General features: G+C 44.2%; 1 protein-coding gene across 2 annotated transcripts; it reads left to right on the top strand.

Moving 5' to 3' along the window:
* Window positions 1-343: 343 nt before the first annotated feature.
* On the top strand, window positions 344-16,844 carry LOC121569290 (acyl-coenzyme A thioesterase 9, mitochondrial). Of its 2 annotated transcripts, XM_041880109.2 has the most exons (16): window positions 344-493; window positions 1,306-1,400; window positions 1,589-1,615; window positions 3,805-3,850; window positions 4,006-4,176; window positions 4,253-4,290; window positions 4,386-4,469; window positions 4,629-4,732; window positions 4,819-4,892; window positions 5,064-5,131; window positions 8,741-8,852; window positions 15,251-15,341; window positions 15,427-15,512; window positions 16,034-16,121; window positions 16,200-16,350; window positions 16,554-16,844. In XM_041880109.2, the coding sequence occupies exons 1-16, from the start codon at window positions 480-482 to the stop codon at window positions 16,610-16,612; spliced, it is 1,308 nt and encodes a 435-aa protein (XP_041736043.1). In that variant the 5' UTR covers window positions 344-479; the 3' UTR covers window positions 16,613-16,844. The 2 variants fall into 2 exon arrangements, with proteins under 2 accessions (XP_041736043.1, XP_041736044.1); XM_041880110.2 differs by lacking the exon at window positions 1,589-1,615.
* Window positions 16,845-17,778: the final 934 nt, after the last annotated feature.

The following is a 17,778-nucleotide window of genomic DNA, read 5'->3' as shown; positions in this document are numbered from 1 at the left end:
TAACACTTGACATGAGATCTTCTGTAAACATTACTGGGATATGGTTCTGAATATATATAGCAACACCTCCCCCATAAGCATTCCTGCCTCTTCTGTAGATGTTATATCCTTTTATTGCTACTGCTCTATCATCAAATGAATTATCTAAGTGAGTCTCAATAATGGCTAATATATGAATGTTATATAACCTATAAATGCCTCATGAGCTTTAAATTCAACTGTGGTACCCCATCACAACCCACGAATTTGAGAGCGCGTTTAAGCCGTACATTATATTCCCAAAATAATTGCGCACTTATTTGTCATATTACGGTACGAGCCGGAAGGGGAAATGTCCACAAAGAAGTACAATTGTCAGTACTCACACTTGTCCCGGAGTCACTCTTGGCAAGATTAGCTTAATCTGTCCCCCTTTTCAAAGTTAAATTAGCTAACTTCTCAAGCGTCTTTAAATAGCAAATCAACGATATATAAAAGAAATGCTGTTGCCTAGGTATGGAGTGGAGAAGAGTTTTTTTTACAAAAAAGCTAGCTATTGTATTTTGTGTAGTAACTAGCTAGCTAGCTAAGGCTATTGACCAACGTTAGTTTCTAGCTAACCAAGCAGTGATTTTAGTTTGCGGCCTACCTTTATCAGTTGAAGTATGTCAGGCACATCTTTGGGTTTTGCTTTCCGTGTTTTAAAATGTAACGTTACCATTTTCTTGTTTTAGATTAATAAGAGCCAAACAGTCGATTTGACAGAACATTTAGATAGTTAGCCTGGCTTATTAGCTAGGTAGGTAACGTTCGCTACCTTGCTGGTTCTATTTCATCCAAGTCCTAACCCAAAAGTATCGCTAGATACATTGAAGGACATTGCTGAGAGGAAAGGTTCGAATGGAGGCCCCTTTTCATCCTAGAGTTGGGTGAGAAAGTTCACGCGCTTTTTACAGAAGGCGTGTCTGTTCTACTGTCATAAATACATTAGAGGCTTCATTCCACCCTCTCTGGCTAAATACCTAGCAATATACAGATAAGACTGTTCAGCGCTAAGTCTGTCTAGGTACTAGCTACGACTGTAACCTAACGTCACTAAAATTCTGTTTGTTGACAGCGACACCCAAAGTATTGAGATGCACCCTCTGACTGACCTGATATCCCCTTGGGCAGCTATAACTAGCAGTATCAGTGGGCTACGTGCCAGGGACTTGACAGACATCTGGGATTCCCATACACGTCTATAATAGGTTTACGGGATGGACTTATTGTAATTGGAGTTAAAATGTTGTGGGCTTGTTGTGTTGACATTTCAGTGTTCCACAGGATCCGTTTGCTAAGGTCAGTGGCGTCCCTGACAACCAGGGCGTTCTCCAGGCGGCCTGTGTCTCTGCAGGGGAAGGCCCCGGACATGTCTGAGGGTAAGGCCATACCCACGTTACTGACTGACTAATTATGTTTTTGATATATTGGTTGATTGATTAACTGACTCACTCACTGTTATGAACCTAATGTGTACTACTTGTGAGGTATGATGGCAATACTAGAGAACACATTGAGTCTCCATCCAGTCTCCTCCTCTGACCCCTGTCTTGTTTTGTCTCCACAGGAAATGCTCACTTGCTAGTGTCAAATGGTGTGTTGGTAAACAAACCTGAATCCTAACTGTATAAAACACTTCCTTAATTCAGTTTTAATTAAATGTAATCCTGCCTGCATGTAGCTTAGCTAACTGTCTCTCAAACACACTGTCTTGCACAAACTCTCACACACCCTGTCACGCTCTCTCGTGATATCCAGCACCCTGTCACTCACTCTTGTGATATCAGCACCCTGTCACTCTCTTGTGATATCCAGCACCCTGTCACTCACTCTTGTGATATCCAGCACCCTGTCACTCACTCTTGTGATATCCAGCACCCTGTCACTCACTCTTGTGATATCCAGCACCCTGTCACTCTCTCTTGTGATATCCAGCACCCTGTCACTCTCTCTTGTGATATCCAGCACCCTGTCACACTCTCTTGTGATATCCAGCACCCTGTCACTCTCTCTTGTGATATCCAGCACCCTGTCACACTCTCTTGTGATATCCAGCACCCTGTCACTCTCTCTTGTGATATCCAGCACCCTGTCACTCTCTCTTGTGATATCCAGCACCCTGTCACTCTCTCTTGTGATATCCAGCACCCTGTCACTCTCTCTTGTGATATCCAGCACCCTGTCACTCTCTCTTGTGATATCCAGCACCCTGTCACTCTCTCTTGTGATATATAAAAAAAAAAATTAATATGCCATTTAGCAGACGCTTTTATCCAAAGCGACTTACAGTCATGCGTGCATACATTTTTGTGTATGGGTGGTCCCGGGGATCGATCCCACTACCTTGGCGTTACAAGCGCCGTGCTCTACCAGCTGAGCTACAGAGGACCACAGATCCAGCACCCTGTCACTCTCTCTTGTGATATCCAGCACCCTGTCACTCTCTCTTGTGATATCCAGCACCCTGTCACTCTCTCTTGTGATATCCAGCACCCTGTCACTATCTCTTGTGATATCCAGCACCCTGTCACTCTCTCTTGTGATATCCAGCACCCTGTCACACTCTCTTGTGATATCCAGCACCCTGTCACACTCTCTTGTGATATCCAGCACCCTGTCACACTCTCTTGTGATATCCAGCACCCTGTCACACTCTCTTGTGATATCCAGCACCCTGTCACACTCTCTTGTGATATCCAGCACCCTGTCACACTCTCTTGTGATATCCAGCACCCTGTCACTCTCTCTTGTGATATCCAGCACCGTGTCACTCTCTTGTGATATCAGCACCCTGTCACTATCTCTTGTGATATCCAGCAGCCTTCTGTGGTCTGTTTAGAGCTCGCCTGGTGTATGGGCTTGTTTCCCTCTTCCATTTTCTACTGACTGAACTGTGAATGCATCCCTGGCCTGTGGCAGTGGCTAGCTCTTCTTACAGATGCTGCAACCCTCCTGTAGTATATTTTAGTAGACAGACCATTAATGTTCTCTATACAAACGTACATTATGTACCGTATCTATAGTACTGTATGTTCCTCAGAGATGGACCATCAGGATGTCTTGAGCTGGCTTCTGTCTTGGTGATTTTAGGGGTGCACCTCTCTCTCTCCCTCTTTCAAGTGTCTTGTTTCATATCGGTTCATATCATCTCAACATTATGACAAGACAGCGACGCCAGTCAGGTGGGCCACAAACCAATGGGCAAATCTCAAATTACACTGTATTACCTTGTCAGTGCACTACTGATTTCCCCCATTGCACACACACCCTCGAGCTGCAGCGCAGAGCCACTCAGTGGTTCCATGTGCTAGCTGGAACAACAGTAGAACTGATATAGTGTATCCCATCCAGACCTCACTACTCTCTGGAGCTTGCTGCTGTCATTCTGTCTGAGATCATATGTTTCCCATTGTATTTTGATTTATTTATACCTATTGGTGCCCAGCCCACACGGGCTAAGTCTTGAAGTAATATGTACAAAAAACACAAAACAAAATTACATTTAGCAATTGACACAAATAGATAATAATCATGGCAAGTACAGCTGCCATTTTGTCACATTATACAAATAACACATTTCTCCTTCCCTCCAGGCTTTAAAAATAAATTGAGCAATATCAAATACCGTAGCGCTGCCCTAAACTCTTTCGCAACAGTGCACTCAACCAAAGCGTTCTCATCAAATACGCCCTGTCTGCAAAATAGTTCAAACCTGAGCTCAGTATCATTACACACAAACACACACATACACTGAGCTGATCAACTGTGTGGATTGTTTTTCAGTGCGCAACCGGTTGAGGGAGATTGTGGGAGCGTCCACTAACTGGAGGTAACAGAAACAGTGTAGCTACTTTGTATTGAGATATTGATACCACGACAAGGAAGACCAGTGTTGTTGACTGTTAGAGATGTTTATGACCTTGTTAAACTCACAGCTCATTCCTGATGTATCTCCCTTTCTCTATCTCCCCTCCCATCCTGTAGGGACCACCAGCAGGCGTTAGCTGACCGTTTGTCGTTGTCCAATCAGCTGGCTGGTTCTCAAGATGAGCTTCCTGTCCGCAGGATGAAGGACAGCTACATAGAGGTCCACCTTCCCCTGGGCACAGACCCTACACTTAGAGAGAAATACCTCAACTATCACAAAGGTGTCAGGTAACACATGCTCACACACACACACACACACACACACACCCTTCCCCCCCCTCTCAGTCTGGTGTCTCTATTCCAGGTTTGGCCGTATCCTGGAGGATCTGGACAGTCTTGCAGGTATGACATCATCATCATCACCTCAACCACAGTGCACACAGGAACATGGTATTAGTGTTATTACTCCCACTCTTTCTCTCCCACTCTCTCCTCAGTGTTGATCTGTTACTCTCACACCCATAACAAGGCACTTCAGAGATCTCCTCTGTCCATCGTCACTGCCCTGGTGGACAAGATAGGTATGACGCCCAACAGTCCTGATACAACTACAGGATGTACTGTATAGACCAGTGTTTCTCAAGTCTAATCCTGGGACACTTTCCCTAGTATCATTTAATAGTTTGTTGCTGTTGCATTCTGGTAGTTGTGGCTTATTTTCCCTGTTTGTGATGTCACAGACATGAGGAAACACATCATCCACCCTGACTGTGACATCAAGTTCGCTGGTCACGTGACCTGGGTGGGGAAGACCTCCATCGAAGCCAAGATGCACATGTCTCAGGTACACACACACAAACAAACACACACACACACACACACACACACTAATGTCCGCAATGGTGACGTTATGTCTGTGTGTATGTATAGTACCATGATGGGGCCTACACTCCAGTTCTGGACGCCACGTTTGTTATGGTGGCCAGAGACCCTGAGAACAAGAGGTACACAACATCCATCCGTCACTCCAACCATCCATCCGTCACTCCAACCATTCATCCATCCATCCATAGTATCCATCCATCCCTAACTGTCTGTCTCTGTCTGTCTGTCTGTCTGTCTCTGTCTGTCTGTCTCTGTCTGTCTCTCTCTGTCTCTCTCTCTGTCTCTCTCAGGGCAGCATTTGTTAACCCTCTGCAACCAGAGGGGCCTGAGGAGGAGGAACTGTTTCAGCAGGGAGAGAGTAAGACACACTACATGCATGCATATATATATATATATACTGCTCAAAAAAATAAAAGGGAACACTAAAATAACAAATCCTAGATCTGAATAAATAAAATAATCTTATTAAATACTTTTTTCTTTACATAGTTGAATGTGCTGACAACAAAATCACACAAAAATTATCAATGGAAATCAAATGTATCAACCCATGGAGGTCTGGATTTGGAGTCACCCTCAAAATTTAAGTGGAAAACCACACTACAGGCTGATCCAACTTTGTGCTAGCTGTGCCACTAGAGATCCTGGTTCGAATCCAGGCTCTGTCGTAGCCGGCCGCGTCCGGGAGACCCATGGGGCGGCGCACAATTGGCCCAGCATCGTCCAGGGTAGGGGAGGGAATGGCCGGCAGGGCTGTAGCTCAGTTGGTAGAGCATGGTGTTTGCAACGCCAGGGTTGTGGGTTCGATTCCCACGGGGGGCCAGTATAAAAAATAAATAAAAATAATGTATGCACTCACTAACTGTAAGTCGCTCTGGATAAGAGCGTCTGCTAAATGACTAAAATGTAAAATGTAAATGATGTCATGTCCTTAAAACAAGTCAAAATGAGGCTCAGTAGTGTGTGTGGCCTCCACGTGCCTGTATGACCTCCCTACAACGCCTGGGCATGCTCCTGATGAGGTGGCGGATGGTCTCCTGAGGGATCTCCTCCCAGACCTGGACTAAAGCATCCGCCAACTCCTGGACAGTCTGTGGTGCAACATGGCGTTGGTGGATGGAGCGAGACATGATGTCCCAGATGTGCTCAATTGGATTCAGGTCTGGGGAACGGGCGGTCCATAGCATCAATGCCTTCCTCTTGCAGGAACTGCTGACACACTCCAGCCACATGAGGTCTAGCATTGTCTTGCATTAGGAGGAACCCAGGGCCAACCGCACCCAGCATATGGTCTCACAAGGGGTCTGAGGATCTCATCTCGGTACCTAATGGCAGTCAGGCTACCTCTGGCGAGCACATGGAGGGCTGTGCGGCCCCCAAAGAAATGCCACCCCACACCATGACTGACCCACCGCCAAACCGGTCATGCTGGAGGATGTTGCAGGCAGCAGAACGTTCTCCACGGCGTCTCCAGACTCTGTCACGTCTGTCACATGTGCTCAGTGTGAACCTGCTTTCATCTGTGAAGAGCACAGGGCGCCAGTGGCGAATTTGCCAATCTTGGTGTTCTCTGGCAAATGCCAAACGTCCTGCACGGTGTTGGGCTGTAAGCACAACCCCCACCTGTGGACGTCGGGCCCTCATACCACCCTCATGGAGTCTGTTTCAGACCGTTTGAGCAGACACATGCACATTTGTGGCCTGCTGGAGGTTATTTTGCAGGGCTCTGGCAGTGCTCCTCCTGCTCCTCCTTGCACAAAGGCGGAGGTAGCAGTCCTGCTGCTGGGTTGTTGCCCTCCTACGGCCTCCTCCACGTCTCCTGATGTACTGGCCTGTCTTCTGGTAGCGCCTCCATGCTCTGGACACTACGCTGACAGACACAGCAAACCTTCTTGCCACAGCTCGCATTGATGTGCCATCCTGGATGAGCTGCACTACCTGAGCCACTTGTGTGGGTTGTAGACTCCGTCTCATGCTACCACTAGAGTGAAAGCGCCGGCAGCATTCAAAAGTGACCAAAACATCAGCCAGGAAGCATAGGAACTGAGAAGTGGTCTGTGGTCACCACCTGCAAAACCAGTCCTTTATTGGGGGTGTCTTGCTAATTGCCTATAATTTCCACCTGTTGTCTATTCCATTTGCACAACAGCATGTGAAATGTATTGTCAATCAGTGTTGCTTCCTAAGTGGACAGTTTGATTTCACAGAAGTGTGATTGACTTGGAGTTACATTGTGTTGTTTAAGTGTTCCCTTAATTTTTTTGAGCAGTGTGTGTGTATATATACAGTGGGGAGAACAAGTATTTGATACACTGTCGATTTTGCAGGTTTTCCTACTTACAAAGCATGTAGAGGTCTGTTATTTTTATCATAGGTACACTACAACTGTGAGAGACGGAATCTAAAACAAAAATCCAGAAAATCACATTGTATGATTTTTAAGTAATTAATTTGCATTTTATTGCATGACATAAGTATTTGATCACCTACCAACCAGTAAGAATTCCGGCTCTCACAGACCTGTTAGTTTTTATTTAAGAAGCCCTCCTGTTCTCCACTCATTACCTGTATTAACTGCACCTGTTTGAACTCGTTACCTGTATAAAAGACACCTGTCCACACACTCAATCAAACAGACTCCAACCTCTCCACAATGGCCAAGACCAGAGAGCTGTGTAAGGACATCAGGGATAAAATTGTAGACCTGCACAAGGCTGGGATGGGCTACAGGACAATAGGCAAGCAACTTGGTGAGAAGGCAACAACTGTTGGCGCAATTATTAGAAAATGGAAGAAGTTCAAGATGACGGTCAATCACCCTCGGTCTGGTGCTCCATGCAAGATATCACCTCGTGGGGCATCAATGATCATGAGGAAGGTGAGGGATCAGCCCAGAACTACACGGCAGGACCTGGTCAATGACCTGAAGAGAGCTGGGACCACAGTCTCAAAGAAAACCATTAGTAACACACTACGCCGTCATGGATTAAAATCCTGCAGTGCACGCAAGGTCCCCCTGCTCAAGCCAGCGCATGTCCAGGCCCGTCTGAAGTTTGCCAATGACCATCTGGATGATCCAGAGGAGGAATGGGAGAAGGTCATGTGGTCTGATGAGACAAAAATAGAGCTTTTTGGTCTAAACTCCACTCGCCGTGTTTAGAGGAAGAAGAAGGATGAGTACAACCCCAAGAACACCATCCCAACCGTGAAGCATGGAGGTGGAAACATCATTCTTTGGGAATGCTTTTCTGGAAAGGGGACAGGACGACTGCACTGTATTGAGGGGAGGATGGATGGGGCCATGTATTGCGAGATCTTGGCCAACAACCTCCTTCCCTCAGTAAGAGCATTGCAGATGGGTCGTGGCTGGGTCTTCCAGCATGACAACGACCCGAAACACACAGCCAGGGCAACTAAGGAGTGGCTCCGTAAGAAGCATGTCAATGTCCTGGAGTGGCCTAGCCAGTCTCCAGACCTGAACCCAATAGAAAATCTTTGGAGGGAGCTGAAAGTCCGTATTGCCCAGCGACAGCCCCGAAACCTGAAGGATCTGGAGAAGGTCTGTATGGAGGAGTGGGCCAAAATCCCTGCTGCAGTGTGTGCAAACCTGGTCAAGACCTACAGGAAACGTATGATCTCTGTAATTGCAAACAAAGGTTTCTGTACCAAATATTAAGTTCTGCTTTTCTGATGTATCAAATACTTATGTCATGCAATAAAATGCAAATGAATTACTTAAAAATCATACAATGTGATTTTCTGGATTTTTGTTTTAGATTCCGTCTCTCACAGTTGAAGTGTACCTATGATAAAAATTACAGACCTCTACATGCTTTGTAAGTAGGAAAACCTGCAAAATCGGCAGTGTATCAAATACTTGTTCTCCCCACTGTATATATACATACACATACACACATGTGTGTTTGTTTCTATTCTTTACTGTGTCTGTGTTTCTCCCTCCCTCCAGTCAATAAGACGCGTCGTATAGAGCTGAGCACAGCGTCTCTACTGAAGGTGGCCCCTACTGCTGAGGAGAGGAAGATCGTACACAGCCTGTTCCTCAACACCCTGGACACCAAGTATGACACACACACACAAACACAGGCGTCAGTAAAAATTTGACGTAAATAATTAGCAACTAAACTTCCATAGTGTATCTTTAAATCACAATTATTCTTTTTCGGACACACGTGACCATAAAGGACTTATTGGGAGTCATCCTGTCACGTCAAATTGTTGTCACATTGATTTTCCCTGAAAAATGAGAGAAGTTCACTTGTTTTCAAGAGTGTCCCAAAAAAATGAAATATATATACAGTTGAAGTCAGAAGTTTACATACACCTTAGCCAAATACATTTAAACTCAGTTTTTCACAATTCCTGACATTTAATCCTAGTAAAAATTCCCTGTTTTAGGTCAGTTAGGATCACAGATTTATTTTAAGAATGTGAAATGTCAGAATAATAGTAGTTTCATCACATTCCCAGTGGGTCAGAAGTTTACATACACTCAATTAGTATTTGGTAGCATTGCCTTTAAATTGTTTAACTTGGGTCAAACGTTTCAGGTAGCCTTCCACAAGTTTCCCACAATAAGTTGGGTGAATTTGGCCCATTCCTCCTGACAGAGCTGGTGTAACTGAGTCAGGTTTGTAGGCCTCCTTGCTCACACACGCCTTTTCAGTTCTGCCCACAAATGTTCTATAGGATTGAGGTCAGGGCTTTGTGATGGCCACTCCAAAACCTTGACTTTGTTGTCCTTAAGCCATTTTGCCACAACTTTGGAAGTATGCTTGGGGTCATTGTCCATTTGGAAGACCCATTTGCGACCAAGCTTTAACTTCCTGACTGATGTCTTGAGATGTTGCTTCAATATATCCACATAATATTCCTTCCTCATGATGCCATCTATTTTGTGAAGTGCACCATTCCCTCCTGCAGCAAAGCACCCCCACAACATGATGCTGCCACCCCTGTGCTTCACGGTCGGGAGGGTGTTCTTCGGCTTGCAAGCTACCCCCTTTTTCCTCCAAACATAACGATGGTCATTATGGCCAAACAGTTATATTTATGTTTCATCAGACCAGAGGACATTTCTCTAAAAAGTATGATCTTTGTCCCCATGTGCAGTTGCAAACCGTAGTCTGGCTTTTTTTATGGCGGTTTTGGAGCAGTGGCTTCTTCCTTGCTGAGCGGCCTTTCAGGTTATGGCGATTATAGGACTCGTTTTACTGTGGATAGATACTTTTGTACTTTTGTTTCCTCCAGCATCTTCACAAGGTCATTTGCTGTTGTTCTGGGATTGATTTGCACTTTTCGCACCAAAGTACGTTCATCTCTAGGAGACAGAACGCGTCTCCTTCCTGAGCGGTATGACGGCTGCGTGGTCCAATGGTGTTTATACTTGCATACTATTGTTTGTACAGTTGAACGTGGTACCTTCAGGCGTTTGGAAAATTGCTCCCAAGGATGAACCAGACTTGTGGAGGTCTACAATTCTTTGGCTGATTTCTTTTGATTTTCCCATGATGTCAAGCAAAGAGGCACTGAGTTTGAAGGTAGGCCTTGAAGTATATCCACAGGTACACCTCCAATTGACTCAAATGATGTCAATTAGCCTATCAGAAGCTTCTAAAGTCATGACATAATTTTCTGGAATTTTCCAAGCTGTTTAAAGGCACAGTCAACTTAGTGTATGTAAACATCTGACCCACTGGAATTGTGATACAGTGAATTATAAGTGAAATAATCTGTCTGTAAACAATTGTTGGAAAAATTACTTGTCATGCACAAAGTAGATGTCCTAACTGACTTGCCAAAACTATAGTTTGTTAACAAGAAATTTGTGGAGTGGTTGAAAAACAAGTTTTAATGACTCCAACTTAAGTGTATGTAAACTTCTGACTTCAACTGTATATATACACATACAGTGCATTCGGAAAGTATTCAGACCCCTTGACTTTTTCCACATTTTGTTACATAACAGCCTTATTCTAAAATGGATTAAATAGTTTTTTCCCCTCATCAATCTACACACAATACCCCATAATGACAAAGCAAAAACAGGTTCACCATCTCATTTTCAAGTGTCCCAAAAAATGACAGCTGCGGAAAGAATTAAGAGACCACTGCAAAATTATCAGTTTCTCTGGTTTTACTATTTATAGGTATATGTTTGGGTAAAAATAAATGTTTTTTTTTATTCTATAAACTACTGACAACATTTCTCCCAAATTCCAAATAAAGATATTGTCATTTAGAGCATTTATTTGGTCAGTAGAGTCATTTTCGCCCTCTGCCTGTCTGTAGCTTTGTTGTCACCAATGTCTGCTGCTTTACCTTGTTCTTATGAACCGCTGTCTTTGAAATTTTAAGGATGGAAGCAACCTGACGCTCACTGTATCCCTCTGCCAGTAAAGCCAGAATTGAACCCTTCTTTTCCTCACTCAAAACTTTCCTTTTCAACTATTTTGGTATGGTCAATTGTTCTTTTTTGATTAACATTACTTTTGAGGTACTATTAGCACTGTTTTTGCCATCCAGCTGGTCCTATTGCAAGAGGATAGTGATGATCACAGCCGTGGTTTTTATACTTTTCCTCGTTAAATAAGATTTGGTTCATGTGATCACCTAATCAGTACCTAATTCAGTAGAATGAGGTGTGCCTATGTTGGAATTCAACAGACACTGGAATGGAATGGCTGTCATACATGTAGAGATGCTGATTTAAGAAAAATTTGCAGTGGTCTCTTAATTTTTCCACAGCTATGTATGTATGTATGTATGTATGTATGTATGTATGTATGTATATACAGTGGGGGAAAAAAGTATTTAGTCAGCCACCAATTGTGCAAGTTCTCCCACTTAAAAAGATGAGAGAGGCCTGTAATTTTCATCATAGGTACACGTCAACTATGACAGACAAATTGAGAAAAAAAAATCCAGAAAATCACATTGTAGGATTTTTAATGAATTTATTTGCAAATTATGGTGGAAAATAAGTATTTGGTCACCTACAAACAAGCAAGATTTCTGGCTCTCACAGACCTGTAACTTCTTCTTTAAGAGGCTCCTCTGTCCTCCACTTGTTACCTGTATTAATGGCACCTGTTTGAACTTGTTATCAGTATAAAAGACACCTGTCCACAACCTCAAACAGTCACACTCCAAACTCCACTATGGCCAAGACCAAAGAGCTGTCAAAGGACACCAGTAACACAATTGTAGACCTGCACCAGGCTGGGAAGACTGAATCTGCAATAGGTAAGCAGCTTGGTTTGAAGAAATCAACTGTGGGAGCAATTATTAGGAAATGGAAGACATACAAGACCACTGATAATCTCCCTCGATCTGGGGCTCCACGCAAGATCTCACCCCGTGGGGTCAAAATGATCACAAGAACGGTGAGCAAAAATCCCAGAACCACACGGGGGGACCTAGTGAATGACCTGCAGAGAGCTGGGACCAAAGTAACAAAGCCTACCATCAATAACACACTACGCCACCAGGGACTCAAATCCTGCAGTGCCAGACGTGTCCCCCTGCTTAAGCCAATACATGTCCAGGCCCGTCTGAAGTTTGCTAGAGTGCATTTGGATGATCCAGAAGAGGATTGGGAGAATGTCATATGGTCAGATGAAACCAAAATATAACTTTTTTGGTAAAAACTCAACTCGTCGTGTTTGGAGGACAAAGAATGCTGAGTTGCATCCAAAGAACACCATACCTACTGTGAAGCATGGGGGTGGAAACATCATGCTTTGGGGCTGTTTTTCTGCAAAGGGACCAGGACGACTGATCCGTGTAAAGGAAAGAATGAATGGGGCCATGTATCGTGAGATTTTGAGTGAAAACCTCCTTCCATCAGCAAGGGCATTGAAGATGAAACGTGGCTGAGTCTTTCAGCATGACCATGATCCCAAACACACCGCCCGGGCAACGAAGGAGTGGCTTCGTAAGAAGCATTTCAAGGTCCTGGAGTGGCCTAGCCATTCTCCAGATCTCAACCCCATAGAAAATCTTTGGAGGGAGTTGAAAGACTGTGTTGCCCAGCGACAGCCCCAAAACATCACTGCTCTAGAGGAGATCTGCATGGAGGAATGGGCCAAAATACCAGCAACAGTGTGTGAAAACCTTGTGAAGACTTACAGTATTGCCAACAACGGGTATATAACAAAGTATTGAGAAACTTTTGTTATTGACCAAATACTTATTTTCCACCATAATTTGCAAATAAATTCATAAAAAATCCTACAATGTGATTTTCTGGAATTTCTTTTCTCATTTTGTCTGTCATAGTTGACGTGTACCTATGATGAAAATTACAGGCCTCTCTCATCTTTTTAAGTGGGAGAACTTGCACAATTGGTGGCTGACTAAATACTTTTTTCCCCCACTGTACATACATATTTATAAATATCTTCACATTGTGATGTTTCTATTAGTTAAAAACACAACATTTGAAAAAGGTATTTAATGCCCTGATGTAAATGATTCCAGTCAGTTGGGTCTTTGTACCTGAAAGATCTTACTCCAACCTCATGATTTACCCTTGGAATTTGTAATTGCTGCTGCTGTTGAAAGGAGTAGTGTCAGTCTTGTACAGTTACGTGTTCCTTAATATACAGTGAGGGAAAAAAGTATTTGATCCCCTGCTGATTTTGTACGTTTGCCCACTGACAAAGAAATGATCAGTCTATAATTTTAATGGCAGGTTTATTTGAACAGTGAGAGACAGAATAACAACAAAAAAATCCAGAAGAACGCATGTAGAAAATGTTATAAATTGATTTGCATTTTAATGAGGGAAATAAGTATTTGACCCCCTCTCAATCAGAAAGATTTCTGGCTCCCAGGTGTCTTTTATACAGGTAACGAGCTGAGATTAGGAGCACACTCTTAAAGGGAGTGCTCCTAATCTCAGCTTGTTACCTGTATAAAAAGACACCTGTCCACAGAAGCAATCAATCAATCAGATTCCAAACTCTCCACCATGGCCAAGACCAAAGAGCTCTCCAAGGATGTCAGGGACAAGATTGTAGACCTACACAAGGCTAGAATGGGATACAAGGCCATCGCCAAGCAGCTTGGTGAGAAGGTGACAGAACAGTTGGTGCGATTATTCGCAAATGGAAGAAACACAAAATAACTGTCAATCTCCCTCGGCCTGGGGCTCCATGCAAGATCTCACCTCGTGGAGTTGCAATGATCATGAGAACGGTGAGGAATCAGCCCAGAACTACACGGGAGGATCTTGTCAATGATCTCAAGGCAGCTGGGACCATAGTCACCAAGAAAGCAATTTGTAACACACTACGCCGTGAAGGACTGAAATCCTGCAGCGCCCGCAAGGTCCCCCTGCTCAAGAAAGCACATATACAGGCCCGTCTGAAGTTTGCCCATGAACATCTGAATGATTCAGAGGAGAACTGGGTGAAAGTGTTGTGGTCAGATGAGACCAAAATTGAGCTCTTTGGCATCAACTCAACTCGAGGAGGAATGCTGCCTATGACCCCAAGAACACCATCCCCACCGTCAAACATGGAGGTGGAAACATTATGCTTTGGGGGTGTTTTTCTGCTAAGGGGACAGGACAACTTCACCGCATCAAAGGGACGATGGACGGGGCCATGTACCATCAAATCTTGGGTGAGAACCTCCTTCCCTCAGCCAGGGCATTGCAAATGGGTCGTGGATGGGTATTCCAGCATGACAATGACCCAAAACACATGGCCAAGGCAACAAAGGAGTGGCTCAAGAAGAAGTACATTAAGGTCCTATAGTAGCCTAGCCAGTCTCCAGACCTTAATCCAATAGAAAATCTGTGGAGGGAGCAGGTTCGAGTTGCCAAACGTCAGCCTCAAAACCTTAATGACTTGGAGAAGATCTGCAAAGAGGAGTGGGACAAAATCCCTCCTGAGATGTGTGCAAACCTGGTGGCCAACTACAAGAAACGTCTGACCTCTGTGATTCCCAACAAGGGTTTTGCCACCAAGTACTAAGTCATGTTTTGCAGAGGGGTCAAATACTTATTTCCCTCATTAAAATGCAAATCAATTTATAACAGTTTTGACATGCATTTTTCTGGATTTTGTTGTTGTTATTCTGTCTCTCACTGTTCAAATAAACCTACCATTAAAATTATAGACTGATCATGTCTTTGTCAGTGGGCAAATGTACAAAATCAGCAGGGGATCAAATACTTTTCCCCCTCTCACTGTATACAGCGACATTTAAATTTCTAAAGAAATTGGTACCAATGCAGTTGTCTTCTGTTTGGGAGTGACAGACAATCTACAAGAGCAAAAGCTACCTCACTGAATCATAAGCTGTTAAAATATTATGCCTTTTTTAGCTTCACTGTCCAAATACGAATGTTACCTCTTTTAATTAGGACAAATAATTAATTATAATTAATTATGACATCATATAATCCAGGAAAAACTGTTTATGAGTGATGGTGTTTGTTGTCCTGTAGGACAGTGAGTTTCCGTAGCAGAGTTCTGCCTCCTAACTCCGTATGGATGGAGGACGCCAAAGTTAAAGGATTGGAGATCTGCCATCCACAGGTTAGAGAGAGGAGAGAGTGAGGGAGCGAGATTCACAACCTGAAACATTTCTAATTTGTGCTGACTAAGATGTGTGTGTTTTCAGGAGAGGAATATCTTTAACAGGATCTTTGGAGGGTTTCTGATGCGGAAAGCTTACGAGCTGGGCTGGGCTAATGCATGCGCCTACGGGTGAGTGAGTGTTCCCAGCAAACCAAGAACATTCCCAGTTACGGTGTGACGTGACATGAAAAATGTACCATAAACACAGCTCAGCAATTATGTCTGGATTTAATTAAATTGTTTCTGAGAAAATATTACAGGAATGTCCTGTTAATGTTGGTTATGTTATTCAAAATACCCATAACAACAAGCAAGGAGCGTTCCCACAAGACTCTCATGAAGTTAGTGTGATTTACGACATGCATGATTGGTCTTGTGTGGCTCAGTTGGTAGAGCATGGCACTTGCAACGCCAAGTTTGATTCCCACGGGGGAACAGTACGAATGAAAATGTATGCACTCACTACTGTAAGTCACTCTGGATAAGAGCGTCTGCTAAATGACTTAAATGTAAATTGTTCCAATAACGTTCCCTGAACATTCACAGAACCAATTTTGATTTGATAGATTGTGTGTGTTTATGTTAGAGGAGATATACATTTGTACCAGTGCATCCTCATTCTGTGTGTTCTCTCTCTCTCTCTGCTCCAGGGGGTGTCGGCCTAACCTGGTTGCCGTGGACGATATCCTCTTCCAGAAGCCTGTAGAGATTGGCTCCCTATTATTGCTCTCATCACAGGTGTGTGTGCATATGCCTTGGTGTGTTGTTTGATCTGGTCCAGTTTCAGTGCTGACACGTCCCTCTCTCTATCTCCAGGTGTGTTACACAGAGGGGAAGTACATCCAGGTCAGAGTTCATACAGAGGTTCTTGACCCCCTGACCCGGCAGCACAACACCACTAACGTCTTCCACTTCACCTTCGTCACAGACAAAGACGTCCCCAACATAGTACCACAGAGCTACGGAGGTATGACCTCTAACCTTAACATAGAGCTATGGAGGTATGACGTCTAACCCCTGACCTTTAACCTCTAACCCTAACATAGTAACACAGCGCTACGGAGGTACCCTTACTGGAATGTTTGTGCCCACACAAAGAGGTTAAAGTTAACGTTTGTCTATTGATTCCACACAGTCTAACATTGGTCTTACGTGTGCCTGTCTCTATAGAGTCCATGTTGTACCTGGATGGGAAGAGACACTTTAACCAGACTGTGGAGTCTCAGTGAGACAAGATGAACCCTGACCCAACACAACAACTGCCTGCCAAAGCCCTAGTGTCCAGCCACCCCACCCGCCCTCCTTACTGTGTGTGTGTGTCTAGTTACATCAACAATGTGTCTATTCATTTGTTTCTCACTATGTACCATATACTCTAAGTGACCGTTTATTAGGTACACCCATCTAGTACCGGGTCGGACCCCCCTTTGCCTCCAGAACAGCCGGAATTCTTCAGGGCGTGGAAACGTTGCTCAATTGGTATCAAGGGACCTAAAGTGTGCCAGGAAAACATTCCCCATACCATTACACCACCGCCACCAGCCTGTACCATTGACACCAGGAAGGATGGGGGGTCCATGGACTCATGCTGCTTACGCCAAATCCTGACTCTGCCATCAGCATGATTCGTCAGACCAGGCAATGTTTTTCCATTCCTCAATTGTCCAGTGTTGGTGATCACGTGCCCACTGGAGCTGCTTCTTCTTGTTTTCAGCCGATAGGAGTGGAACCCGCTGTTGTCGTCTGCTACAGTAGCCCATCCGTGACAAGGATCGATGAGTTGTGCGTCCTGAGATGCCGTTATGTCAGTTTGTGGCCCGCCAGTTAGCTGGCATGATTCTTGCCATTCTCCTTCGACCTCTCATCAACGAGCTGTTTTCGCCCACATGACTGCCGCTGACTGGATGTTGTTTGTTTGTCACACTATTCTCTAAACTATAGGCACAATCGTGCATGAAAAGCCCAGGAGGCCGGACGTTTCTGAGATAGTGGAACCGGCACGCCTGGCACCGACAATTATACCACACTCAAAGTTGCTTAGGTCACTCGTTTTGCCCATTCTAACGTTCAATCGAACAGTAGCTGAATGCCTCGATGCCTGTCTGCCTGCTTTATATAGCAAGCCACAGCCACGTGACTCACTGTCTGTAGGATATTCCCTCTCTTATTCTTCTGGACAGTTGGGAATAGGGATCCCCCCCCACTGTCAATAGTGACTGTGGATCACTTCATATTTTCTATATCAACATGATTTTACTGTCAAAACGGTATTCATGCTACACTGTCTTCCAGCTTCAATACACACCGTCTTGGTTTTTCCGCAGCTACTCACCAAGGTTATTTTATTTGATATAATCCTTCATCTGTATTTGTGACCGAGTGAATGGGTGTGTAT

The sequence above is a fragment of the Coregonus clupeaformis genome, chromosome 7 (assembly GCF_020615455.1).
Source record: "Coregonus clupeaformis isolate EN_2021a chromosome 7, ASM2061545v1, whole genome shotgun sequence".
Taxonomy (NCBI): domain Eukaryota; kingdom Metazoa; phylum Chordata; class Actinopteri; order Salmoniformes; family Salmonidae; genus Coregonus; species Coregonus clupeaformis.
Note: the sequence above shows the minus strand (reverse complement) of the source record. Positions and strands in the feature narration are given on the sequence as shown.

Excerpts from the sequence above, each read along its gene's own strand:
- LOC121569290 (XM_041880109.2), top strand. Across the intron at positions 8,853-15,250 it reads CTCAACACCCTGGACACCAA|GACAGTGAGTTTCCGTAGCA; the intron begins GTATGACACACA and ends GTTGTCCTGTAG. Across the intron at positions 15,342-15,426 it reads TGGAGATCTGCCATCCACAG|GAGAGGAATATCTTTAACAG; the intron begins GTTAGAGAGAGG and ends GTGTGTTTTCAG.